The 26343-nt window shown below is 35.2% G+C and overlaps 1 protein-coding gene across 1 annotated transcript in view; it reads right to left on the bottom strand.

Moving 5' to 3' along the window:
* Positions 1 to 92: 92 nt before the first annotated feature.
* LOC123879326 overlaps positions 93 to 26343 on the bottom strand; it is a 47738-nt gene continuing 21487 nt past the window's right edge. The window contains exons 4-18 of the mRNA XM_045926972.1: positions 16798 to 16932; positions 16199 to 16675; positions 15597 to 15694; positions 15351 to 15424; positions 12605 to 14272; positions 10280 to 11001; positions 10007 to 10173; positions 7307 to 7456; positions 6271 to 6445; positions 6093 to 6185; positions 5819 to 5953; positions 5220 to 5696; positions 5011 to 5108; positions 4765 to 4838; positions 93 to 3692 (exon numbers count right to left, since the gene is read on the bottom strand). Of these exons, the coding sequence (XP_045782928.1) occupies positions 2029 to 3692; positions 4765 to 4838; positions 5011 to 5108; positions 5220 to 5696; positions 5819 to 5953; positions 6093 to 6185; positions 6271 to 6445; positions 7307 to 7456; positions 10007 to 10173; positions 10280 to 11001; positions 12605 to 14272; positions 15351 to 15424; positions 15597 to 15694; positions 16199 to 16675; positions 16798 to 16932 (6207 nt within the window). The 3' untranslated portion in view covers positions 93 to 2028. The remainder of the gene's footprint in view (positions 3693 to 4764; positions 4839 to 5010; positions 5109 to 5219; positions 5697 to 5818; positions 5954 to 6092; positions 6186 to 6270; positions 6446 to 7306; positions 7457 to 10006; positions 10174 to 10279; positions 11002 to 12604; positions 14273 to 15350; positions 15425 to 15596; positions 15695 to 16198; positions 16676 to 16797; positions 16933 to 26343) is intronic.

The following is a 26343-nucleotide window of genomic DNA, read 5'->3' as shown; positions in this document are numbered from 1 at the left end:
CAGTGGAACAGTTAATTAAAGTCTTCTGTTTTAAAACGATCAGGTTGATTGGATGGGAGGCTCTCCGTTGAGGCAAAATAAAATTATTGTAATTAATTTTACTATCATATTTTAATCATTTTAAACTAAAAACTAAAATCGTACATTAAGAGTTACAGTAAACAACTTCAATAAATATAAATGTACATATCTTCAAATTATTAAGTTCTAGAAAAGTAACCTAAGGCTAGTTATAAAAAATAATATTGTTAACAGTTTGTGTGATTTAGACTGGACCCTCGCCCTAAGTAAGAAGCTAGAATCCCATTACTAACTTCTTCGAAAATATAATATACTTGACTGCATTCGAGGCGTAAAGAACTTGAAGCTATGCTCTTATTTGATCTGTGTCATAATAAATATGTTTTTCACCTCTCTAGCTCAAACAGGGCGCCTTTGCTGCCTAAAACCAGTGAGCAACATTGAGTTTTGCTCACTGGTTTTGTGAAACTTAAAACCAGTGAGAAAAAATACTTTTTCTCACTGGTGTGAGAAAAAGTATTTTCTTTCATGATGATGATGTTGATTTTATCCCCTTCAGGAAAGGCAAAAGTCGTAGACCATGCAGCCTGGTAAGTCGTAGATGAATTATTCTTATTTTGTGTATTTTTTTTAGAATGCATTGGATTGGCATTTATTCAATTCATCGTCACAAGAAACGTTCGGAAATGTTGTATATAATATTGAATATCCCATACATTTTATTTCGACAATTTTTTTAACTCTCTATTTTATTATTTGAAATATTTGCTTTTTGTTAAAATGTGTTTTAGACTTTATAATTCTGTAACATAACATGAAACGTAAAAGAAAATTAATATTGATTTATTATTAATATATTTTATTTTATGATTGACACAATTCCGAACGCAGATTAAAAAGGAATAAAACATGGCGGAAAAACAAAAGAAAAATTGTCTATGAGGTCTTAAGCTTAATAAAAACATACCTATCTAATTTCTTTGTAGATAATTGTTATAAAAGTTTTAAAAATAAGAAAATGAGTTATTCTAGTGATAATTTAAAACCATCAGTTATTAAAGGAATCAGTGTCTAACGCTGAATTAAACTTTGTTCCGGAAAAGTGGCGTGAAAAATACTTGAAAGCCTTTGAATTATTTAACGATTGGAAATTTGTTAAAAGTGTGAAGATCTACTCAGAAACTGGTTTTATCATATAAACATGTAATATACATGAATATAAAAATATCTTAGTGTTTCAATAAATAATTATTTTCTTAGATCTTGTGTTTTCGCTATCGAGGTGAAAAGTTGTATGTATCACACGATAGCAAAATTTTTGTTTCTTGTGCCTTTAAACCCCTCGCTACACTCAGGATTCTAACTTGGAATCACTCGCTACGCTCGTGATTCTATTATAGAATCCTTCGCCCGCTCGGGGTTCAAACTAGGCACTCGCAGCAGAAATGAATTTTGCTATCTTGTTGAACAAATAACTATTGTATTCCCTTAACTCGTAAACTCTGTTAAAAAATTCAACTTTGAAGTCATGTGCGCAGTAAACAAACTCATAAACTTTTTGCTACTCTAAAATGTCGTACAAATTCTGGTGAGCGCTCGCCACCATGGAGAATGACGCAGTCATATAATGATTGCTTTGGCAATATTGATATCTTTTCGACTCGTGTGGGAACTTACAAGAAGTTGGTCATGGATTATCTTAAAAAAAAAACACAAAACCTGTGAATAATTAGAAAAATATTTAATTTGAGTACATATTAGTAATTTGTAATTAACGTAGTAGGTAGCAGGTAAGTTTTATTTCTACTCTATTTAATTTTATTTTATTTCATTATTATATTAATTGTAATACATTTAGACCAGCCATATCAGTTTAGAGATTGTGTGCAACAGAATTAGCCACAATATTTATTACTCATAATAATACAACATGACAGTGCTTCAGCAAACAGTTCAACAAGAGTGTATCTCCTGAGCATGCGCCGGCGGCGGAGTGCCGCGTGCGGCTCACGAACATGACGGAGGATTTGTATCAGTGTGAGTTATTTTATGCCTCGCCAGATTAGACTTACGTGCACATTTGTAATGGCATAACTCGCAAGTAAAAGGTTTTTCACCCGTGTGAGTTCTCATGTGTTGCACTAAACTACTATTTTGTGCACATTTGTAGTCGCATAACTCGCAAGTAAAAGGTTTTTCACCCGTGTGAGTACTCATGTGTCTCACTAAATGACTTGATTGTGCATAATCACATAACTTACAAACGTAAGGTTTTTCACCCGTGTGAGTTCTCATGTGGCTCACTAACTGACTAGTTCGTGCAAATTTATAATCACAAAACTTACAAATGTAAGGTTTTTCACCAGTGTGAGTTCTCATGTGTCTCACTAAATGACTAGTTCGTGCAAATTTATAATCACATAACTTACAAACGTAAGGTTTTTCACCCGTGTGAGTTCTCATGTGGCTCACTAAATTACTATTTTGTGCACATTTGTAGTCGCATAACTCGCAAGTAAAAGGTTTTTCACCCGTGTGAGTTAATTTGTGCCTCGCCAGATTACACTTAAGTGCACATTTATAATCACAAAACTTACAAATGTAAGGTTTTTCACGATTGTGAGTTCTCATGTGTCTCACTAAATGACTAGTTCGTGCAAATTTATAATCACATAACTTACAAACGTAAGGTTTTTCACCCGTGTGAGTTCTCATGTGTTGCACTAAATTACTATTTTGTGCACATTTGTAGTCGCATAACTCGCAAGTAAAAGGTTTTTCACCCGTGTGAGTTACTTTGTGCCTCGCCAGATTATACTTAAGTGCACATTTGTAATCGCAAAACTCGCAAGTAAAAGGTTTTTCACCCGTGTGAGTTCTCATGTGGCTCACTAACTGACTAGGTCGTACAAATTTATAATCACAAAACTTACAAATGTAAGGTTTTTCACCCGTGTGAGTTCTCATGTGTTGCACTAGTTTACTACTGTGTGTACATTTGTAGTCGCATAACGCGCAAGTAAATAGTTTGTCGCCCGTGTGAGTTTGCATATGTTTCTTTAAACTAAATTTATGTATGGCTTTGAATTGGCAAAACTCGCAAGTGAACGGTTTCACTTCACTGTGAGTCTTTATGTGTTTAACTAAGAGACTTTTCCGTTTAAACTTATGTCTACATACATCACAAATATACCCATTCTTTTCAGTAAGCAAACTATCTTCACTGTTGTAATTATTTGAACAATAAGTTTTACTTTGTGAAGTTTTCGTAGCATTAAGCTCAGTAACTTTCAGTTTGTTAGTAACTGGTTGAATGTCTCCTATCGTATGTCTAGTGGCTTCATTCCAAGTAACTGCCTGACAGTTAAAATCTTTAGAGGCTTTTTCAATATGACGCTGACTGTCCCAAGAACTAATACTTGGTCGCATTGTCGCCAGTGATTCACCTTGTATTGGTACACCTTCTTCAGGCTTTTTGAAAATATCATATAATATGACCACACAATCAGTCAATCTATTAATGTCAGTTATATTGTTGGTATCGAATAGTTGGTTGTTTAATCCGACATTGTTAATTTTAAATAGTGGTTCACTCTTCTGGACTGTATCGGCGTCTTCAGCTTGCACTTTGTTTCCGTTACTCGTCGCAAGTCTCGCGGACAGAGGAGCGACTGAAACAAAATATTTGTTTCTTAGCTTATAAAAATTTTCGTTGAGCGGAACTTGGAAAGTCCAACTCCCATATAGATGGATATTAATTTCCCATTTTTAAGCGTAATGTGCCGGCTCATACATGATGCTGTGACTGCGGCAATAACTATGTAGGAGACATCTGTCGGAACATTCAGATAAAAGTAATTTTGACATCTATGACGAATAGCACTCAGGACAGTTTAAATGCTAACTTACTTTAATATATTTTAGAGTTGTGTTCGCAGAACTTGCAACTTACAAAAACAACAACAGTTGCTTGCAACAGTTTTACTTTAACGTGAGTTTTATATTGTTTAACTACAAGCCTTTTTTTAATATTCATTGACACTAGACACACCTTTATAACTGTGCTGAAATTATGGATATAAGTTTTACATACAAAATACTAATTCTACTGTTTTTTTTTTTTGGCGAAGAAACTACCGAGAAGGTTAGCTCGGTGAATTATTACGAATATCGTTTGATCATTCGTCAAAATGCTGACAACGATTTGCTGCGGTGTCGTCGATCGCTTCAGCAGTATTGAGTCGACATGTACGTCAAAATAGAAACGGAGCGCTTAACTTTCATTAGGTTGAACCAAGCCGAACTGCCACTGAAGAGTGCAACCCATGCACCAAAATACATGGCCAATAAAGAATCATTCAAATACTTAATTTTTTTTAACCACCGACCCAAACAGCTGTCTGTCTAAAGTCTGTGGCATCGTAGCTCCTAAACTAATAAACCGATTTTGATTTAGTTTTTTTTTGTTTGAAAGGTGGCTTGATCGAGAGTATTTTTAGCTATAATCCAAGAAAATCGGTTCAGCCGTTTGAAAGTTATCAGCTCTTTTCTAGTTACTGTAACCTTCACTTGTTGGAGGAGTTACTAATTTTTTATTTACACTTGTATTTATATTTATTATCCTAGTGAAAAATTTAACTTAAAATCCAAAATCCGCTCATTTATTGCCTATAAGGTGGAACAAAGTTATTCGGGTCGGCTAGTAAATAATAAGCTATATAAATGAGTGAAATGGTCACTGACCTGCAGTTTGAGGTGAGTGTGCAGACGAGCTGTGTACAGACGGGCTCAAGGCCTGGCTCAGAGGAATGGCCTGCCTGTAAGATATATTGGAATGTATCTACAGTGTACTGGGGACCCACTCACTAGCATGCAGCTGTGCTGTACAGAGCAGGTACTCATAGAGTAGGAAAATTGAATTACGATATTGTACAAGTGTATACTCCGAAATATGTTGTATTGTGAAATAGTAATGGTAGGTCTACTGACTTGTTCTCAGTGAGGTGTGGAGAGTGTGAGGAGCTCACGGCTGTATGAGGCTTGCATACTTGAGACGTGCTACAGTCAGCATAACCGTCACTGTTCTGCTGAAAACAAAACAAAGGCGTTACATTTCTGTCCTTTGAGTGTGAGCGGAGCACTGAACACATTATCACATGAACACAAATTGACGCAAGTGTTCCATAGTGAAGACTCACCTGGTCATGCATGTGCATATGTTGCATGTACGCATGTTCACTAACAAACTCCTCAGAACATAAAGTACATTGGAAGGCAGCACTTTCGCACTTTAACAAATCCGGTATTTCAGCCACTTGTTCTGCAAATACTGGGTTCTCCAGAGCTTTGCAAATAACATCATCCAGCAGCTTTGTTTCCAACATTATGCTATCGTCAGAGAAGCACTCCTCCTTACACGCATCTAACTCATCATTGACATTGTCTGCAGTATTGTCATCTTCCTCTGCCACTTCCATGTCTTCATCAACCGGTGAGTCAAAACTTTCTTCATTCTTCACAACAGCACTATAGCCGATTGGCTCTGATTCTGTCTGTTTGTCTGAGGAGTCCAGTATGTATAAGTCACAGTGGTCAGGTCCTAGAGTTTTCATCACAAAATTACTCTTTAGTTGGTTCTTTGTGCGGTTTATCCCTTTGATATGTTGCCGTGTTATCTGTTGGGAAATAAGTTTATGTTTGAATGATTACATCATTATTAACATTATAATGAAAAGCAAGTATTACAGCTAAGGTGCAAACTATTAAGTTTATATTAAGTAGTGCTTTAAGTACTCACTAATTCATGTTTTTCAACTAAGTCCATCATCAGTGCACGGGCTCTCAAGCTCTTGTCTCTGAATCTACTAAAGTTTATTAGTCTCTGAGCACATTGTACACAAAGTGTTCGTTTCAGGTTTCCTTGATCATACAACTGAAACAAAATACTATTATAATTAAAATATTATAATATTAATATAATTAATAATTAAAATTAAATTATTAAATTATATATAATATTAATATTATTAATATAATATACAATCACTATGGATCATAAATCAACTACTTACTGGATATCCGGTTAACCGCTCATATGCTTCTTCCAATTTGTGTTTACTCATTAGATACAGCTTGTTGTCAGTGTTTAGACATATCATGCAAACCTGGAAACATATTTAACAGTTTAAAATTATTTCTACTTTTAATTCACAATATATAACATTAGGTACATTATAAAGAAGTAACTACCTGCACTGTTGAAGGAACAGCACCAGTAGCAATCTGCCTTAAGCCACTTTCTGTTTCATACATTTCATCATCAAGAAAATGCTGGGAGCAGACCACAGCAGAGTCTGGTAGCTGACTGTCTTGTTTGCCGAGGGCTCTGAGCCAAGCAGCGCGCAGACGCACATCACTGGGGAGACTGGAAATTACCATTTATGTTATACTAGCAGTAGCCTGCCTCGTGAACCTTCCTCAACTAATGTTTAACCAAATTAAACCAGCATTTAGAATGCTGGTTTAACCTTCTTAACTTTTAAGGACTTTTGATATTGTAGGAGGAAACCATAATCATAAGTAGAACTTTAAATTTAAGGTTTGCAAATGAGAACTTTTATTCTTTTTTCTTTTATTAATTTTTGGTACTACGTAGGTAGATAAATAATTGAAAAAAACTGAAAAGCGCTCGCCATGGTCGTTTCAAGAGCAAGCTATTGCAATCAACATTTTAGGGCAAGAAAACTCAAGAGCAAAATATGTGATGTGTCACCACCAAATAGTTTTGGAAATTTTGTAGTTTCTTACATGGTTTATTTACTCACGAACTTGCCTCAAATACTGGCTTAAACAGAGATGTTTCAAGAGTCATTACTCATTACTATCAAAATTAATACCTTGTATAATATTATACTATACATTGTAGTTATGCACGGGGCTGCAATTGCTCGTATACTAAGGAATATTATTGTAAATTGGACAATTGAAAAGAGCAACCGCCGATTTTCTTGCTGGTTCTTCTCGGTAGGAATACAATTCCAAACCAGTGGTTGATTATTTTGACGATTCAAAAGCACTTGTAAAAGTTTATTTGAATAAAAATCTATTCTATTCTATTAAGACAAAGCGGATAATGGAGAGATATATCTGGCTTAGCTTTAGATCTAGCACAACAAGTAGTAGATTATTAGAAGTAATACGTTCGTATGGAGAAACGCGTATGTGTCACCTTAACTACGGCTACAGCTAGGATGTGAGAGTAAACTCAAATATTGAATAAACTCACGCGTGAAAACTGATCCCCTTCGACTCAGATGTGGACACATTGGTGGGAGTATTTGTGCAGAATGGCACACAACAACGCATTTTCAATGATTTGTAGTTTCTCCAACCTTTGCACTGACCAATGAAAGTGGCTAACAAACTACGATTTACATTTCACATTACGCTATTCACCAGAAAATTACTCCGCAATCGCGAATTAAACAATAGTATTGGAAAAAACAAGGAAAAATTCTTTAATTTCTCGGTTAAAATTTATTTCCACATTTTTTGAAAACATTTCTTAGTGTCAAAAAATTTTTTTTTAATGATCAAAGAGTATGTAAACACTACGTTATTAGTGATTTTACGGCTCTGGGTTCCTCTTTGCTCTTTGAGCTCTGTCAAAATTGAATAAGGTACTTATTCAAAGACCATCATGTTCAATGGTTCAAAGGGTCAAAGATGGTCAAAATTTATGCATTTTTAAAAATTGGTTCTACGGCTCTTGGTTCTAGCCCTTTTGACAAATATGTAGATCAGTCACTGCACTACCACAGAGCAGTACGTTATTGACTAACACAGATTGATAATTAATTAAGTTGACAACACCACAGGTACTGTGGGAATGGGTAACTTTAGAAACAAGTCAAACGCTGATCGCCGACCAACGATGAACTGATGTTAAGGTATGTATGAAATAATGTTATCATTACCTATCAAAAAACTAATCATTCGCAAAAAATAGTTTTAAATAGGATAATAAGCACTATTCGCTATTCTATACATTCCGCAAAAGAAATAAAAACATTCGTTAAATATTATGTAATGATGATGCCATCTTATTTCTGGATTTTCCTGTGCATTTGTATAGTCCACCATCTTCTCTTTCTTTGTATTCTCTTTTCTTCCTTCGGTAATGATAAAATATATTCATATAATAAAAATTGATACTTATTCATTAAACCTTGAGCAGCGTCAACGTCAATCTTGAAACGAGGACATTTTAGCGCCAACGTAAACGGCAACCGTTAACCGTTAGTGTAGCCACTCAGTTCAACGTGTTGTATAACGGCAGAAACTATGACATTGTCTAAAGCATTGTTGGGCATGTAGCTGCATCTCAAAAATAGGATCAAGGGACAATAAAGGATTCAAAAAACTTTTAAGTTTTTCATGCTTTTTTTATATATAAAAAAATTGCCATGGTAAGTCGTGACTAATACTCTCCTTTCCCCTCTAATTAAAACATGACAAATTTTACATTCACAAATTATCATACATTAGAATATTTATTAATTGCAAAATTGTATGTATGTACAAATAGGTCTTTTTTAAAATTATAAAAGTCCAATTACAATCTGCCCACGCAATTTATCAGTCACACATTTTAATACTTAGTTATTTAAATACAAGGAAAACTATATAAAAAGTAAATTTATGTCAAAGAATACAGACTCGAAATTGTCTTAATTACCTACACGTCAATATTAACATTTAAAGAAAAATACTTAAAAATAAGTTCAAATTAAATAAAGTTTCAAAATCGAATCTTAATGTGTCGTTCGAGGTCATCTATTGCACATTTTTTTTTCTTGCAACCATTTTTTAGGGTTCCATACCTCAAATGGAAAAATTGAACCCTTATAGGATCACTTTGTTGTCTGTCCGTCTGTGCGTCAAGAAACCTATAGGGTACTTCCCGTTGACCTAGAATCATGACATTTGGCAGGTAGGTAGGTCTTATAGCACAAGTAAAGGGAATAAATCTGAAATCGCGAATTTGTGGTTACATCATTTAAAAAAAATTTAAAATATGTTTTAATTTGCAAAATAAGATAACTATACCAAGTGTAGTATCATATGAAAGGGCTTTGGAAACATACATTGGAAAAGTACCCGAGTACGGAACCCTCAGTGCGCGAGTCTGACTCGCACTTGGCCGGTTTTTTTAAAATTTATGACTCAATTGTTTAATTGGAAGAATTTTGATCTCCATTGCTAATTTGTTAAACACATTAGAAATATTATGCAACAATTAACAAGTAAAGCTAAGTAAGTAAACCAAAAAATTGTTACGCTATGTGCATCAACATTTATGCACATAGCATAACAATTTTTCCAGTATAGTGCTGTTTTGGAGATCCTATCAAACACTTAATTTATTTAAGATCCTCAATCCTCTTTTTCCCACATTATTATGCAGAGTTTTGAAAAGGTGAAGTTCAGTTAACAAACTTTGCAACTCCTAACGTGGAGATACATAGAAGCTATACATACATAGAAGACACAAAAAGTAGCCTATGTGTCAATCCAATATATTATCTATCACCATTCCTAATTTCAACCAAATCCATCCAGTACTTTTTGCGTGATTGAGTAACAAACATCGAAACATCCACACTTTCACATTTATATTACTAGCTGATGCCCACGACTTCCTCCGCGTGGATTTACGTTTCTCAAAATCCCGCGGAAATTCTTTAATTTTCCAGGATAAAAAGTAGCCTTTGCGTTAATCCAGGGTATAATCTATCTCCATTCCAAATTTCAGCCAAATCCGTCCAATAATTTTAGCGTGATTGAGTAACAAACATCCAAACATCCACACTTTCACATTTATAATATTCGTAGGATTAGGATAAGGATAATGCTTCAGCAAACAGTTCAACAAGAGTGTATCTCCTGAGCATGCGCCGGCGGCGGAGTGCCGCGTGCGGCTCACGAACATGACGGAGGATTTGTATCAGTGTGAGTTCTCCTGTGTCTCGCCAGACTAGACTTACGTGCACATTTGTAATCGCATAGCTCGCAAGCAAAAGGTTTTTCACCCGTGTGAGTTCTCATGTGTGTCACTAAATGACTAGTTCGTGCACATTTATAATCACACAACTTACAAATGTAAGGTTTTTCAAACCGTGTGAGTTAATTTGTGCCTCGCCAGACTAGACTTAAGTGCACATTTGTAATCGCAAAACTCGCAAGTAAAAGGTTTTTCACCCATGTGAGTTCTCATGTGGCTCAATAAATGACTAACTTGTGCAAATTTATAATCACATAGCTCGCAAGTAAAAGGTTTTTCAACTGTGTGAGTTCGCATATGAGTCTTTAAACTACATTTATATTTCGTTTGGAATTGGCAAAACTTGCAAGTGAACGGTTTCACTTCACTGTGAGTCTTTATGTGTTTAACTAAGACACTTTTCCGTTTAAACTTATGTCTACATACATCACAAATATACCCATTCTTGTCAGTAAGCAAACTATCTTCACTGTTGTAATTATTTGAACAATAAGTTTTACTTTGTGAAGTTTTCGTAGCATTAAGCTCAGTAACTTTTAGTTTATTAATAACCGGTCGAATGTCTCCTATCGTATGTCTTGTGTCTTTATTCCGACTAACTGCCTGACAGTTACAATCTTTAGAGGCATTTTCAACATGACACTGACTGTCCCAAGAACTAATATTTGGTCGCATTGTCGCCAGTGATTCACCTTGTATTGGTACACCTTCTTGGGGCTTTTTGAAAATATCATATAATATGACCACACAATCAGTCAATCTATTAATGTCAGTTATATTGTTGGTATTGAATAATTGGTTGTTTAATCCGATATTGTAAATTTTAAATAGTTGTTTACTCTTCTGGACTGTATCGGCGTCTTCAGCTTGCACTTTGTTTCCGTTATTCGTCGCAAGTCTCGCGGACAGAAGAGGGACTGAAACAAAATAATTTATTCTTATATTTTAATTATTGTAAAAGAGCTTGTATGTCTCCAGTTGAACAGTTTATTAAAGTCTTCTGTTTTAAAACGATCAGGTTGATTGGACGGGAGGCTGTGTTAAAGCAAAATAAAATTATTGTAATTAATTTTACTATCATATATTAATCATTTTAAACTAAAAACTAAAATCGTACATTAAGAGTTACAGTAAACAACTTCAATAAATAAAAATGTACATATCTTCAAATTATTAAGTTCTAGAAAAGTAACCTAAGCCTAGTTGTAAAAAATAATATTGTTAACAGTTTGTGTAATTTGGACTGGACCCTCACCCTAAGTGAGAAGCTAGAATCCCATTACTAACATCAACGTAAATTCCTATTTAATAGTAACGCATAAAAAAAAAAGAATGCCAGGTGGTATCAGTGCCATGCAATGCAATTATAGTTTACAATACAATGAAATACCAAAGCGAGAGAAGTTACTTAAAAGTTAAAACCTATTTCCATTAAGGTTTAAACGGTGTCTAATGGAAAAGTTCTTCTACACAATAAAAGAATTTTTGAATTTTAAAGAAAAGGTTACATCTTAAGTTGTTTTAGTACTAACTTTGCATGTCTTATTATTAAGGGGAAACATTTCTGCTGGACAAATGTAATAACATCTCATTGTAAAAAATGTTTCTGCAAATAAAAAATCCTGATCTTGAATTGTGATCTTTTCAGGTCTCGGCATATTTTATATCAGTGTGTAAGACTGTGAATAATATTTTCTTATATTCCATATTGAGAAACTTGGACGAGCCGCCTTTATCGAACCAACACTGTTAGGCGGGAGATGTGCAGCACGAAGTGCAAAGCAGTGACAGTGTCACTCATCCGCACACTCAATCCACGACGCACGTCCACCTCCACCTGAGATCTACTGGACTGCAGATGCGGTTTTCACCATTAGGGATGTAGGATAAATTTTACACAGAAGCTACATATCACACTAATATTATAAAGCCGATAGTTTGTGTGTGTGTGTGTGTGTGTGTGTGTGTGTGTGTGTGTGTGTGTGCGCGTGCGTGCGTGCGTGCGTGCGTGCGTGCGTGCGTGCGTGCGTGCGTGCGTGCGTGCGTGCGTGCGTGCGTGCGTGCGCGCGTGTGTGTGTGTGTGTGTTTATCACGGAAAATCAAAGCATTTCCACGGGATTTTGAAAAACTACATCCACGCGGGCGAAGCCGCGGGCATCGGCTAGTACATAATATATTAGATACATTACAGCCGGGGGGTCAAATAGTCTCTTAACCAAACCAAATCATCATCCTCAACCCATCGCCAGCCCACCATAACAGGTCTAAGGCTGAGATCTATAGAGTTAACTCAGAGTTTGCTCAGACTTAAGAAACTGTTAGAACGAGACAACGTAATACCGCTGGCATAAATCTGCCTCGTTTTAACTGAAACTAAAGTCAAAGTGCCATTTTAGTTAAGAGATTGTGTGAAACATTACTAGCCACAATATTTATTACTCATGACAGTGCTTCAGCAAACAGTTCAACGAGAGTGTATCTCCTGAGCATGCGCCGGCGGCGGAGTGCCGCGTGCGGCTCACGAACATGACGGAGGATTTGTATCAGTGTGAGTTCTCCTGTGTCTCGCCAGACTAGACTTACGTGCACATTTGTAATCGCATAGCTCGCAAGCAAAAGGTTTTTCACCCGTGTGAGTTCTCATGTGTCGCACTAAACTACTATTTTGTGCACATTTATAGTCGCATAACTCGCAAGTAAAAGGTTTTTCACCCGTGTGAGTACTCATGTGTCTCACTAAATGACTAGTTTGTGCAAATTTATAATCACATAACTTACAAACATAAGGTTTTTCACCCGTGTGAGTTCTCATGTGGCTCACTAACTGACTAGTTCGTGCAAATTTATGATCACAAAACTTACAAATGTAAGGTTTTTCACCAGTGTGAGTTCTCATGTGTCTCACTAAATGACTAGTTCCTGCAAATTTATAATCACAGAACTTACAAACGTAAGGTTTTTCACCCGTGTGAGTTCTCATGTGTTGCACTAAATGACTATTTTGTGCACATTTGTAGTCACATAACTCGCAAGTAAAAGGTTTTTCACCCGTGTGAGTACTCATGTGTCTCACTAAATGACTTGATAGTGCAAATTTATGATCACATAACTTACAAACGTAAGGTTTTTCACCCGTGTGAGTTCTCATGTGTTGCACTAAACTACTATTTTGTGCACATTTGTAGTCACATAACTCGCAAGTAAAAGGTTTTTCACCCGTGTGAGTTCTCATGTGTCGCACTAAATGACTAGAATATGCACATGTGTAGTCGCATAACTCGCAAGTAAAAGGTTTGTCACCAGTGTGAGTTGTCATGTGTTGCACTAAACAACTATTTTGTGCACATTTGTAGTCGCATAACTCGCAAGTAAAAGGTTTTTCACCCGTGTGAGTTCTCATGTGTCTCACTAAATGACTTGATTGTGCACATTTGTAATCGCAAAACTCGCAAGTAAAAGGTTTTTCACCCGTGTGAGTTCTCATGTGTCGCACTAGATTACTATTTTGTGTACATTTGTAGTCGCATAACTCGCAAGTAAATGGTTTGTCGCCCGTGTGAGTTTGCATATGTTTCTTTAAACTAAATTTATGTATGGCTTTGAATTGGCAAAACTCGAAAGTGAACGGTTTTACTTCATTGTGAGTCTTTATGTGTTTAACTAAGACACTTTTCCGTTTAAACTTATGTCTACATACATCACAAATATACCCATTCTTGTCAGTAAGCAAACTATCTTCACTGTTGTAATTATTTGAACAATAACTTTTACTTTGTGAAGTTTTCGTAACATTAAGCTCAGTAACTTTCAGTTTGTTAGTAACTGGTTGAATGTCTCCTATCGTATGTCTAGTGTCTTCATTCCGACTAACTGCCTGACAGTTAAAATCTTTAGAGGCCTTTTCAATATGACGCTGACTGTCCCAAGAACTAATACTTGGTCTCATTGTCGCCAGTGATTCACCTTGTATTGGTACACCTTCTTCAGGCTTTTTGAAAATATCATATAATATGACCACACAATCAGTCAATCTATTAATGTCAGTTACATTGTTGGTATCAAATAGTTGGTTGTTTAATTCGACATTGTTAATTTTAAATAGTGGTTTACTCTTCTGGACTGTATCGGCGTCTTCAGCTTGCACTTTGTTTCCGTTACTCGGCGCAAGTCTCGCGGACAGAGGAGCGACTGAAACAAAATATTTGTTTCTTAGCTTATAAAAATTTTCGTTGAGCGGAACTTGGAAAGTCCAACACCCATATAGATGGATATTAATTTCCCATTTTTAAGCGTAATGTGCCGGCTCATACATGATGCTGTGACTGCGGCAATAACTATGTAGGAGACATCCGTCGGAACATTCAGATAAAAGTCATTTTGACATCTATGACGAATAGCACTCAGGATAGTTTAAATGCTAACTTACTTTTATATATTTTAGAGTTGTGTTCTCAGAACTTGCAACTTACAAAAACAACAACAGTTGCTTGCAACAGTTTTACTTTAACGTGAGTTTTATATTGTTTAACTACAAGCCTTTTTTTAATATTCATTGACACTAGACACACCTTTATAACTGTGCTGAAATTATGGATATAAGTTTTACATACAAAATACTAATTCTACTGTTTTTTTTTTTTGGCGAAGAAACTACCGAGAAGGTTAGCTCGGTGAATTATTACGAATATCGTTTGATCATTCGTCAAAATGCTGACAACGATTTGCTGCGGTGTCGTCGATCGCTTCAGCAGTATTGAGTCGACATGTACGTCAAAATAGAAACGGAGCGCTTAACTTCCATTAGGTTGAACCAAGCCGAACTGCCACTGAAGAGTGCAACCCATGCACCAAAATACATGGCCAATAAAGAATCATTCAAATACTTAATTTTTTGTAACCACCGACCCAAACAGCTGTCTGTCTAAAGTCTGTGGCATCGTAGCTCCTAAACTAATAAACTGATTTTGATTTAGTTTTTTTTTGTTTGAAAGGTGGCTTGATCGAATCGAGAGTATTCTTAGCTATAATCCAAGAAAATCGGTTCAGCCGTTTGAAAGTTATCAGCTCTTTTCTAGTTACTGTAACCTTTACTTGTTGGAGGAGTTACTAATTTTTTTATTTACACTTGTATTTATATTTATTATCCTAGTGAAAAATTTAACTTAAAATCCAAAATCTGCTCATTTATTGCCTATAAGGTGGAACAAAGTTATTCGGGTCAGCTAGTAAATAATAAGCTATATAAATGAGTGAAATGGTCACTGACCTGCAGTTTGAGGTGAGTGTGCAGACGGGCTGTGTGCAGACAGGCTCGAGGCCTGGCTCAGAGGAATGGCCTGCCTGTAAGATATATTGGAATGTATCTACAGTGTACTGGGGACCCACTCGCTAGCATGCAGCTGTGCTGTACAGAGCAGGTACTCATAGAGTAGGAAAATTGAATTACGATATTGTACAAGTGTACACTCCGAAATATGTTGTATTGTAAAATAGTAATGGTAGGTGTACTGACTTGTTCTCAGTGAGGCATGGAGAGTGTGAGGAGCTCACGGCTGTATGAGGCTTGCATACTTGAGACGTGCTACAGTCAGCATTTCCGTCACTGTTCTGCTGAAAACAAAACAAAGGCATTACAGAGAAACTTTTCCTGCATTTAAAATAAGGGCACTCTGTTACTCTGTTACTACTTTTCATTTTGTTTGTTTTGTTTTGTTTTTAAACATTCACTTAGATATTAATGCAACGCAACTAAATTACTTCGTAGACACACACACATCCTTATTTTTATCTTTATTTCTGTAATCTTAGAATAGCTGTTATACTTAATATTAACGCTTAATGTTATTCTTAATAATTGTTATACTGTTAGCTTTAATTTAACCGAGTGTCAAATAAAATTGTAAATGGAATATTGTCAACGCAAACTAGGTACCCACGACACAGGATTACCTAGTGTGGGTACCACCAGACACAGGGAAATTATTGTATAAGACTATATTTTGTTAATAAAATATTTTTCATTTTTACATTTTTGTCCTTTGAGTGTGAGCATCCGACTGAACACATTATCATATGAACACAAATTGATGCAAGTGTTCCATAGTGAAGACTCACCTGGTCATGCATGTGCATATGTTGCATGTACGCATGTTCACTAACAAACTCCTCAGAACATAAAGTACATTGGAAGGCAGCACTTTCACACTTTAACAAATCCGGTATTTCAGCCACTTGTTCTGCAAATACTGGGTTCTCCAGAGCTTTGCAAATAACATCATCCAGCAATTTCGTTTCCAACATTATGCTATCCTCAGAGAAGCACTCCTCCTTACACGCATCTAACTCATCATTGACATTGTCTGCAGTATTGTCATCTTCCTCTGCCACTTCCATGTCTTCATCAACCGGCGAGTCAAAACTTTCTTCATTCTTCACAACAGCACTATAGCCGATTGGCTCTGATTCTGTCTGTTTGTCTGTGGAGTCCAGTATGTATAAGTCACAGTGGTCAGGTCCTAGAGTTTTCATCACAAAATTACTCTTTAGTTGGTTCTTTGTGCGGTTTATCCCTTTGATATGTCGCCGTGTTATCTGTTGGGAAATAAGTTTATGTTTGAATGATTACATCATTATTAACATTATAATGAAAAGCAAGTATTACAGCTAAGGTGCAAACTATTAAGTTTATATTAAGTAGTGCTTTAAGTACTCACTAATTCATGTTTTTCAACTAAGTCCATCATCAGTGCACGGGCTCTCAAGCTCTTGTCTCTGAATCTACTAAAGTTTATTAGTCTCTGAGCACATTGTACACAAAGTGTTTGTTTCAGGTTTCCTTGATCATACAACTGAAACAAAATACTATTATAATTAAAATATTCAATCATTCCTCAAATAATACAATCACTATGGATCATAAATCAACTACTTACTGGATATCCGGTTAACCGCTCATATGCTTCTTCCAATTTGTGTTTACTCATTAGATACAGCTTGTTGTCAGTGTTTAGACATATCATGCAAACCTGGAAACATATTTAACAGTTTAAAATTATTTCTACTTTTAATTCACAATATATAACATTAGGTACATTATAAAGAAGTAACTACCTGCACTGTTGAAGGAACAGCACCAGTAGCAATCTGCCTTAAGCCACTTTCTGTTTCATACATTTCATCATCAAGAAAATGCTGGGAGCAGACCACAGCAGAGTCTGGTAGCTGACTGTCTTGTTTGCCGAGGGCTCTGAGCCAAGCAGCGCGCAGACACACATCACTGGGGAGACTGGAAATTACCATTTATGTTATACCAGCAGTAGCCTGCCTCGTGAACCTTCCTCAACTAATGTTTAACCAAATTAAACCAGCATTTAGAATGCTGGTTTAACCTTCTTAACTTTTAAGGACTTTTGATATTGTAGGAGGAAACCATAATCATAAGTAGAACTTTAAATTTAAGGTTTGCAAATGAGAACTTTTATTCTTTTTTCTTTTATTAATTTTTGGTACTACGTAGGTAGATAAATAATTGAAAAAAACTGAAAAGCGCTCGCCATGGTCGTTTCAAGAGCAAGCTATTGCAATCAACATTTTAGGGCAAGAAAACTCAAGAGCAAAATATGTGATGTGTCACCACCAAATAGTTTTGGAAATTTTGTAGTTTCTTACATGGTTTATTTACTCACGAACTTGCCTCAAATACTGGCTTAAACAGAGATGTTTCAAGAGTCATTACTCATTACTATCAAAATTAATACCTTGTATAATATTATACTATACATTAAAGTTATGCACGGGGCTGCAATTGCTCGTATACTAAGGAATATTATTGTAAATTGGACAATTGAAAAGAGCAACCGCCGATTTTCTTGCTGGTTCTTCTCGGTAGGAATACAATTCCAAACCAGTGGTTGATTATTTTGACGATTCAAAAGCACTTGTAAAAGTTTATTTGAATAAAAATCTATTCTATTCTATTAAGACAAAGCGGATAATGGAGAGATATATCTGGCTTAGCTTTAGATCTAGCATAACAAGTAGTAGATTATTAGAAGTAATACGTTCGTATGGAGAAACGCGTATGTGTCACCTTAACTACGGCTACAGCTAGGATGTGAGAGTAAACTCAAATATTGAATAAACTCACGCGTGAAAACTGATCCCCTTCGACTCAGATGTTGACACATTGGTGGGAGTATTTGTGCAGAATGGCACACAACAACGCATTTTCAATGATTTGTAGTTTCTCCAACCTTTGCACTGACCAATGAAAGTGGCTAACAAACTACCTACGATTTACATTTCACATTACGCTATTCACCAGAAAATTACTCCGCAATCGCGAATTAAACAATAGTATTGGAAAAAACAAGGAAAAATTCTTTAATTTCTCGGTTAAAATTTATTTCCACATTTTTTGAAAACATTTCTTAGTGTCAAAAAATTTTTTTTAATGATCAAAGAGTATGTAAACACTACGTTATTAGTGATTTTACGGCTCTGGGTTCCTCTTTGCTCTTTGAGCTCTGTCAAAATTGAATAAGGTACTTATTCAAAGACCATCATGTTCAATGGTTCAAAGGGTCAAAGTGGGTCAAAATTTATGCGTTTTTAAAAATTGGTTCTACGGCTCTTGGTTCTAGCCCTTTTGACAAATATGTAGATCAGTCACTGCCAGAGACATGCTACCTAAACAAGATTGTGCACTGAGACACCAAAAACGAGCCTATTGAGATAGCGCTAAATTGGATTGTGTCCCTTTCTATTAGGGTGACAACACGATTTGATAATGTAAGACATTTGACGGATTATACGAGAATAGGAGAGGATGAATCATCATGATAACCCATCGCCGCTCACTACTGAGCACGGGTCTCTTCTCAGAATGATAAAGGTTTAGGCCATAGTCTGCCGCGCTGTAGTTATAAAAGTAGAGAAATTCAATTTTTTTTTGTTCTGCGAAAAAGTACCAGTCATGTTAAGTATGGGTACCTATAATATAGGTAAGTAAAATTATTTTGTATAATCTGGTGCATGTGTTTAGGTCCTAAACAGTTTTAGGAAGTTCGTAAGCAAGGCATACTTTTGGGAAAATTGATGGTACAGCGTTTCTTTTTAAAAAAAATTCAGTGCACACGAAGCCGTAGCAAAATCTTCCGCTTTAAAATGCATTCCGCAAACTGCCGAATATTTGGTGATATTTTCTGGAACGACAGCGATCCTTTTTTGCCTTAAGTCTTCATTTTTGAGAAATCTATCGATAAACAGAAAAAAACACTTCCATTAAACAATCAAATTATGGTTACCTTACTACTTCTGTATAGTATAGTACAGAATGTTCGCCATATTGTTTTGCTTGACACCCAGTGTTGTCATCCTATTAATTTAAAAAAATATTTATAATACTTTTTAAACTAAATGATATTTTAATGACATTATAAAATAAAGATAACAGTATGAAAATTACTGCGAAAACAAAAGAAAGTAATCTTGTTGTTTGAAATTAAATAAACAATGAATAAGAACTTTGTGAGCTACATCATAATTCGTACCATAGAAAATGTTTTTTTATGCTTGCAATCCATTAGACAGTGACACACTCCAATTTATAGACCTCTCGCTCGGCTCGTTTTTTCGCTTAGCATAATTGTATTAGAAATTGGACTTTATGCTAATGCAATAGAATTTATTTTTGCAGGGAATTAAAGCTGAAGTGCACAATCATGTTTAGGTAGCACGTCTCTGGTCACTGCACTACCACAGAGCAGTACGTTATTGACTAACACAGATTGATAATTAATTAAGTTGACAACACCACAGGTACTGTGGGAATGGGTAACTTTAGAAACTTGTCAAACACTGATCGCCGGCCGACGATGAACTGATCATTATGTATGAAATAATGTTATCATTACCTATCAAAAAACTAATCATTTGCAAAAAATAGTTTTAAATAGGATAATAAGCACTATTCGCTATTCTATACATTCCGCAAAAGAAATAAAAACATTCGTTAAATATTATGTAATGATGATGCCATCTTACTTCTGGATTTTCCTGTGCATTTGTATAGTCCACCATCTTCTCTTTCTTTGTATTCTCTTTTCTTCCTTCGGTAATGATAAAATATATTCATATAATAAAAATTGATACTTATTCATTAAACCTTGAGCGGCGTCAACGTCAATCTTGAAACGAGGACATTTTAACGCCAACCGTTAACCGTTAGTGTAGCCACTCAGTTCAACGTGTTGTTTAACGGCAGAAACTATGACGTTGTATAAAGCATTGTTGGGCATGTAGCCGCATCTCAGAAATAGGATCAAGGGGCAATAATGGATTCAAAAAACTTTTAAGTTTTCCATGCTTTTTTTAAATAAAAAAAATTGTCATGGTAAGTCATGACTAATACTCTCCTTTCCCCTCTAATTAAAACATGACAAATTATTTATTATCATTCACAAATTATCATACATTAGATTATTTATTAATTGCAAAATTGTATGTAGTTACCTACAATAGGTCTTAAAATGATAAACGTCCAATTACAATCTGCCCACGCAATTTATCAGTAATACATTTTAATAGGTAGCTATACTTAGTTATTTAAATACAAGGAAAACTATATAACAAGTAAATTTATGTAAAGAATACAGACTTGAAATTGTCTTATTTACGTGTCAATATTAACATTTAAAGAAAAATACTTAAAAATAAGTTTAAAATTAAATAAAGTTTCAATATCAAATCTTAATGTGTCGTTCGAGGTCATCTATTGCACATTTTTTTTCTTGCAACCATTATTTAGGGTTCCGTACCTCAAAAGGAAAAACGGAACCCCTATAGGATCACTTTGTTGTCTGTCTGTCTGTCCATATACCAAAAAAATTGTTATGCTAGCTGTTTTGGAGATCCTATCAAACACTTAATTTATTTAAGATCCTCAATCCTCTTTTTCCCACATTATTATGCAGAGTTTTGAAAAGGTGAAGTTCAGGTGACAAACTTTGCAACTCCTAACGTGGACATACATACATACATATTAAACACAAAAAAGAAAAATAAAACCGACTTCAAAAACCACAAGCACTAAAAAGTCAAAATAATTTTTGTTTCTACACGTGTAATGTATGTATGAAGTCGAGCGAGCATAGTAAAAGAAACTAGAAATCAAAGTGTGAAGCTCGCCCGACTTCATACATACACTACACGTGTAGAAACAAAAAATATTTTTTACTTTTTAGTGCTTGTAGTTTTTGAAGTCGGTTTTATTTTTCTTTTGAAAATTTATTATTTCACAATTTTTAGTGGCCCCACTGTACTACAATATGCGATGCACAGTCAAAACCTAACTTACTGTTTACTAAGCTATTACACTCAGTGGCGGCCTTAGGGGGTGAAGGGGGTCTCCAAAGATATTCATCAGATCTTCATAAAAATATGGGACCAACTCTAAAATATACCCTTTCAAACAAAAAACAAAATCGAAATCAGTCCAGGCGTCTTTGAGTAATCGGGGAACATACATATTAAAAAAAAAAAGATTCCGATGAATTGAGAACCTCCTCCTTTATAGGGTTCCGTAGCCGAATGGCAAAAAACGGAACCCTTATAGATTCGTCATGTCTGTCTGTCCGTCCTTATGTCACAGCCACTTTTCTCCGAAACTATAAGAACTATACTGTTGAAACTTGGTAAGTAGATGTATTCTGTGAACCGCATTAAGATTTTCACACGAAAATAGAAAAAAAAAAACAATAAATTTTGGGGGTCCCCATACTCAGAACTGAGTATGTAACATACATTTTATACAAAAGTTACATATACATAATATATCAGATACATTACAGCCGGGGGGTCACATAGTCTGTTAACCAAACCAAATCATCATCATCCTCACCCCATCGCCAGCCCACCATAACAGGTCTAAGGCTGAGATCTATAGAGCGAACTCAGAGTTTGCTCAGACTTAAGACACTTTAAAACGAGACAACGTAATACCGCTGGCATAAATCTGCCTCGTTTTAACTGAAACTAAAGTCAAAGTGCACTCTATAGATTTTCAACCTTCAACAGTGTTTCACTAAACTAAATTGGAACATCTAAATCAAGTGCTATCATTTTCGGCAGGGAGCGTTATGAAAGGGATAACAATACATTTAGACCAGCCATTTTAGTTAAGAGATTGTGTGCAACATTATAAGCCACAATATTTATTACTCATGACAGTGCTTCAGCAAACAGTTCAAGAAGAGTGTATCTCCTGAGCATGCGCCGGCGGCGGAGTGCCGCGTGCGGCTCACGAACATGACGTAGGATTTGTATCAGTGTGAGTTATTTTATGCCTCGCCAGATGAGACTTACGTGCACATTTGTAATGACATAACTCGCAAGTAAAAGGTTTTTCACCAGTGTGAGTTCTCATGTGTCTCACTAAATGACTTGATTGTGCAAATTTATAATCACATAACTTACAAACGTAAGGTTTTTCACCAGTGTGAGTTCTCATGTGTCTCACTAAAGTACTAGTTCGTGCACATTTATAATCACATAACTTACAAATGTAAGGTTTTTCGCCCGCGTGAATTCTCATGTGTTGCACTAAACTACTATTTTGTGCACATTTGTAGTCACATAACTCGCAATTAAAAGGTTTTTCACCCGTGTGAGTTATTTTGTGCCTCGCCAGATTAGACTTAAGTGCACATTTGTAATCGCAAAACTCGCAAGTAAAAGGTTTTTCACCCGTGTGAGTTCTCATGTGTCGCACTAGTTTACTACTGTGTGCACATTTGTAGTCGCATAACTCGCAAGTAAAAGGTTTTTCACCCGTGTGAGTTATTTTGTGCCTCGCCAGATTAAACTTAAGTGCACATTTGTAATCGCAAATCTCGCAAGTAAAAGGTTTTTCACCCGTGTGAGTTCTCATGTGTCGCACTAGATCTCTACTTTGTGTAAATTTGTAGTCGCATAACTCGCAAGTAAATGGTTTGTCAGCCGTGTGAGTTTGCATATGTTTCTTTAAACTAAATTTATATATAGCTTTGAATTGGCAAAACTCGCGAGTGAACGGTTTCACTTCACTGTGAGTCTTTATGTGTTTAACTAAGACACTTTTCCGTTTAAACTTATGTCTACATACATCACAAATATACCCATTCTTGTCAGTAAGCAAACTATCTTCACTGTTGTAATTATTTGAAAAATAAGTTTTACTTTGTGAAGTTTTCGTAGCATTAAGCTCAGTAACTTTCAGTTTGTTAGTAGCTGGTTGAATGTCTCCTATCGTATGTCTAGTGGCTTCATTCCAAGTAACTGCCTGACAGTTAAAATCTTTAGAGGCCTTTTCAATATGACACTGACTGTCCCAAGAACTAACACTTGGTCGCATTGTCGCCAGTGATTCACCTTGTATTGGTACACCTTCTTCAGGCTTTTTGAAAATATCATATAATATGACCACACAATCTGTTAATCTATTACTGTTACTTATATTGTTGGTATCGAATAATTGGTTGTTTAATTCGACATTGTTAATTTTAAGTAGTTGTTTACTCTTCTGGTCTGTATCGGCGTCTTCAGCTTGCAATTTGTTTCCGTTATTCGTCGCAAGTCTCGCGGACAGAGGAGCGACTGAAACAAAATAATTTATTCTTATATTTTAATTATTGTAAAATAGCTTGTATTTCTCCAGTTGAACAGTTTATTAAAGTCTTCTGTTTTAAAACGATCAGATTGATTGGATGGGGGCTCTGTGTTAAGGCAAAATAAAATTATTGTAATTAATTTTACGATCATATTTTAATCATTTTAAACTAAAAACTAAAATCGTACATTTAGAGTCACAGTAAACAACTTCAATAAATAAAAATGTACATATCTTCAAATTATTAAGTTCTAGAAAAGTAACCTAAGCCTAGTTGTGAAAAATAATATTGTTAACAGTTTGTGTAATTTGGACTGGACCCTCACCCTAAGTGAGAAGCTAGAATCCCATTACTAACATCAACGTAAATTCCTATTTAATAGTAACGCATAAAAAAAAAGAATGCCGGGTGGTATCAGTGCCATGCAATGCTATTATAGTTTACAATACAATGAAATACCAAAGCGATTATAGAAGTTACTTAAAACCTATTTCCATTAAGGCTTAAACGGTGTCTAATGGAAAGGTTCTTCTACACAATAAAAGAATTTTTGAATTTTAAAGAAAAGGTTACATCTTAAGAGTGTTGAACCGGCATGAGCTATTCTTAAGCCATTTTGCCCCCCTATATTTTATTAAACACTGCATTTATGTAAAACATGTATATACTACTTTGTAGAATATTTCCTGTTTTATTAAATTGACAGACAACATTTTGCAATTTATTCATAGTTTATCTTTTATTCCCAAAAATACCAAAAGACTATTACTGAATTTTGGATTTCGTGTCATCTTTGACGTTCACTACATCAAAAGTTACTTGGTCGATTCTCACAAAGAGATATATTTACCAAAGAAAAGGTCCTGAACTAATAAGATGACAGAACCAAATCTTTCGTTTGGCATTTTTTACATTATAAAAATTCAAACAAAAAAGTCATAATTTCATAAAACCGTGCAACAAGCAATAGTAAATTGAACTAGGAAATTAGTATCGGCCGAGGCCTCTCCGAGAACGGACGTAACGCTTGTTTGCTTAGCAATTGTTATCGGATTATTTACGATTTACCTGAAATTGTAGTGCGACTATCACTTCTCAATACTAGGTATTTTTAATACTCGCTATTTTTTCTTAAAGATAGATTAAAACTTTTTGTATATTTTTAAATTGTGTTTATATGATGCTGTAAGGAATTGCATTCCTAAATCCTGGTGATCCCTCGGGATTTTTAAAGGATCATCCGTTTAGATGTTTTTTACGTGGTACAGAAATGCGTTGCATCCCGGGGACGGGCTATTACGGATAGGCTACTTTTGTCCTGGAAAATCAAAAGTTCCCACGGGATTTTTAGAAACCAAAATCCACGCGGGTGAAGCTGCGGGCATCAGCTAGTTAATAAATAAGTATTGCCTCGAGCAAATAGCTGCATTGGTATCTATGTTCCCTGTCATTGAAAGGGAACAATTTAATTTTCAAAATTTGAAAAAAATTGTAAAACGCGATTTCGGTAGAGAATAGATCAATGCCTATCAGAGCAGTGGCATTGATCTATATTTTTAATAATTTCTAAAAAATAAATTTTTAACTGTTTAAATTTTACATGGGTTTCACATTTATTTCAAGAGCTTTTATAAATATGTAAAACTCAATACTCAAGGTTTCATTATACCGTTTGTGATAAGGAAAACCATGTTTAAATAAACGGAAAGTTGAATTTTGTATAATTAGTTATTGACTAGAATTATAATTTTTCAGAATTAAATATTCTTAAAGGCTTATAGTTTTACAGTTATTACCGGCTGACAATGCTATATCCCAATAGCCTTGCTATTTGTCCTAGCCGCTAAATAAAATTTTGATGATTCATCGTCCTTTTATGGCATTAGCGCGGTTTCTTGTATTCCATTATGATTTCTTTTTTTTCATTTGCATAATAGCATTAGTTTATTGTCTTTTACAGCATTAGTACGGTATTTTGTATTTAGATTTTGGTTGTATACATTGTACACTCTACCATAACACCTGAAACAATAGGATAATTACTATCATTTGCACGTGGTCATCCCTCGTGGATCTTTATGATGGTTTTATTTTTGAACTAGCTATTATTTAGCATGCTATCCTGCGGGAACTATTTGTTTTTTTTGAAAGGAAAAGTAGTCTATAATACTTTTTCCTCGACTATGTCTATGCAAGACAACCGGCCAAGTGCGAGTCACACTCGCGCACTAAGAGTTCCGTACTCGGCTATTTTTTCCAACATTATGCACGATAAGTCAAAAACTATTATGCATAAAAATAAATAAAACCTGTTTTAGAATGTACAGGTAAAGTCTTTTCATATGATACCTCACTTGGTATAGTTACCTTAGTTTGAAAATTAAAACATTTTTTTTTAATTCGTAGTTTTCAGATTTATTCCTGTACTTGTGCTGTAAGACCTACCTACCTGCCAAATTTTATGATTCTAGGTCAACGGGAAGTACCCTATAGGTTTCTTGACAGACACGACGGAAAGACAGACAGACAACAAAGTGATCCTATAAGGGTTCCGTTTTTGCTTGAACCCTAAAAAAATGACGTCAATACATACTCGTAGCTCTGTTGTGGCGT

This window comes from Maniola jurtina, chromosome 28 (assembly GCF_905333055.1).
Source record: "Maniola jurtina chromosome 28, ilManJurt1.1, whole genome shotgun sequence".
NCBI classification, from domain to species: Eukaryota; Metazoa; Arthropoda; class Insecta; order Lepidoptera; family Nymphalidae; genus Maniola; species Maniola jurtina.
Note: the sequence above shows the minus strand (reverse complement) of the source record. Positions and strands in the feature narration are given on the sequence as shown.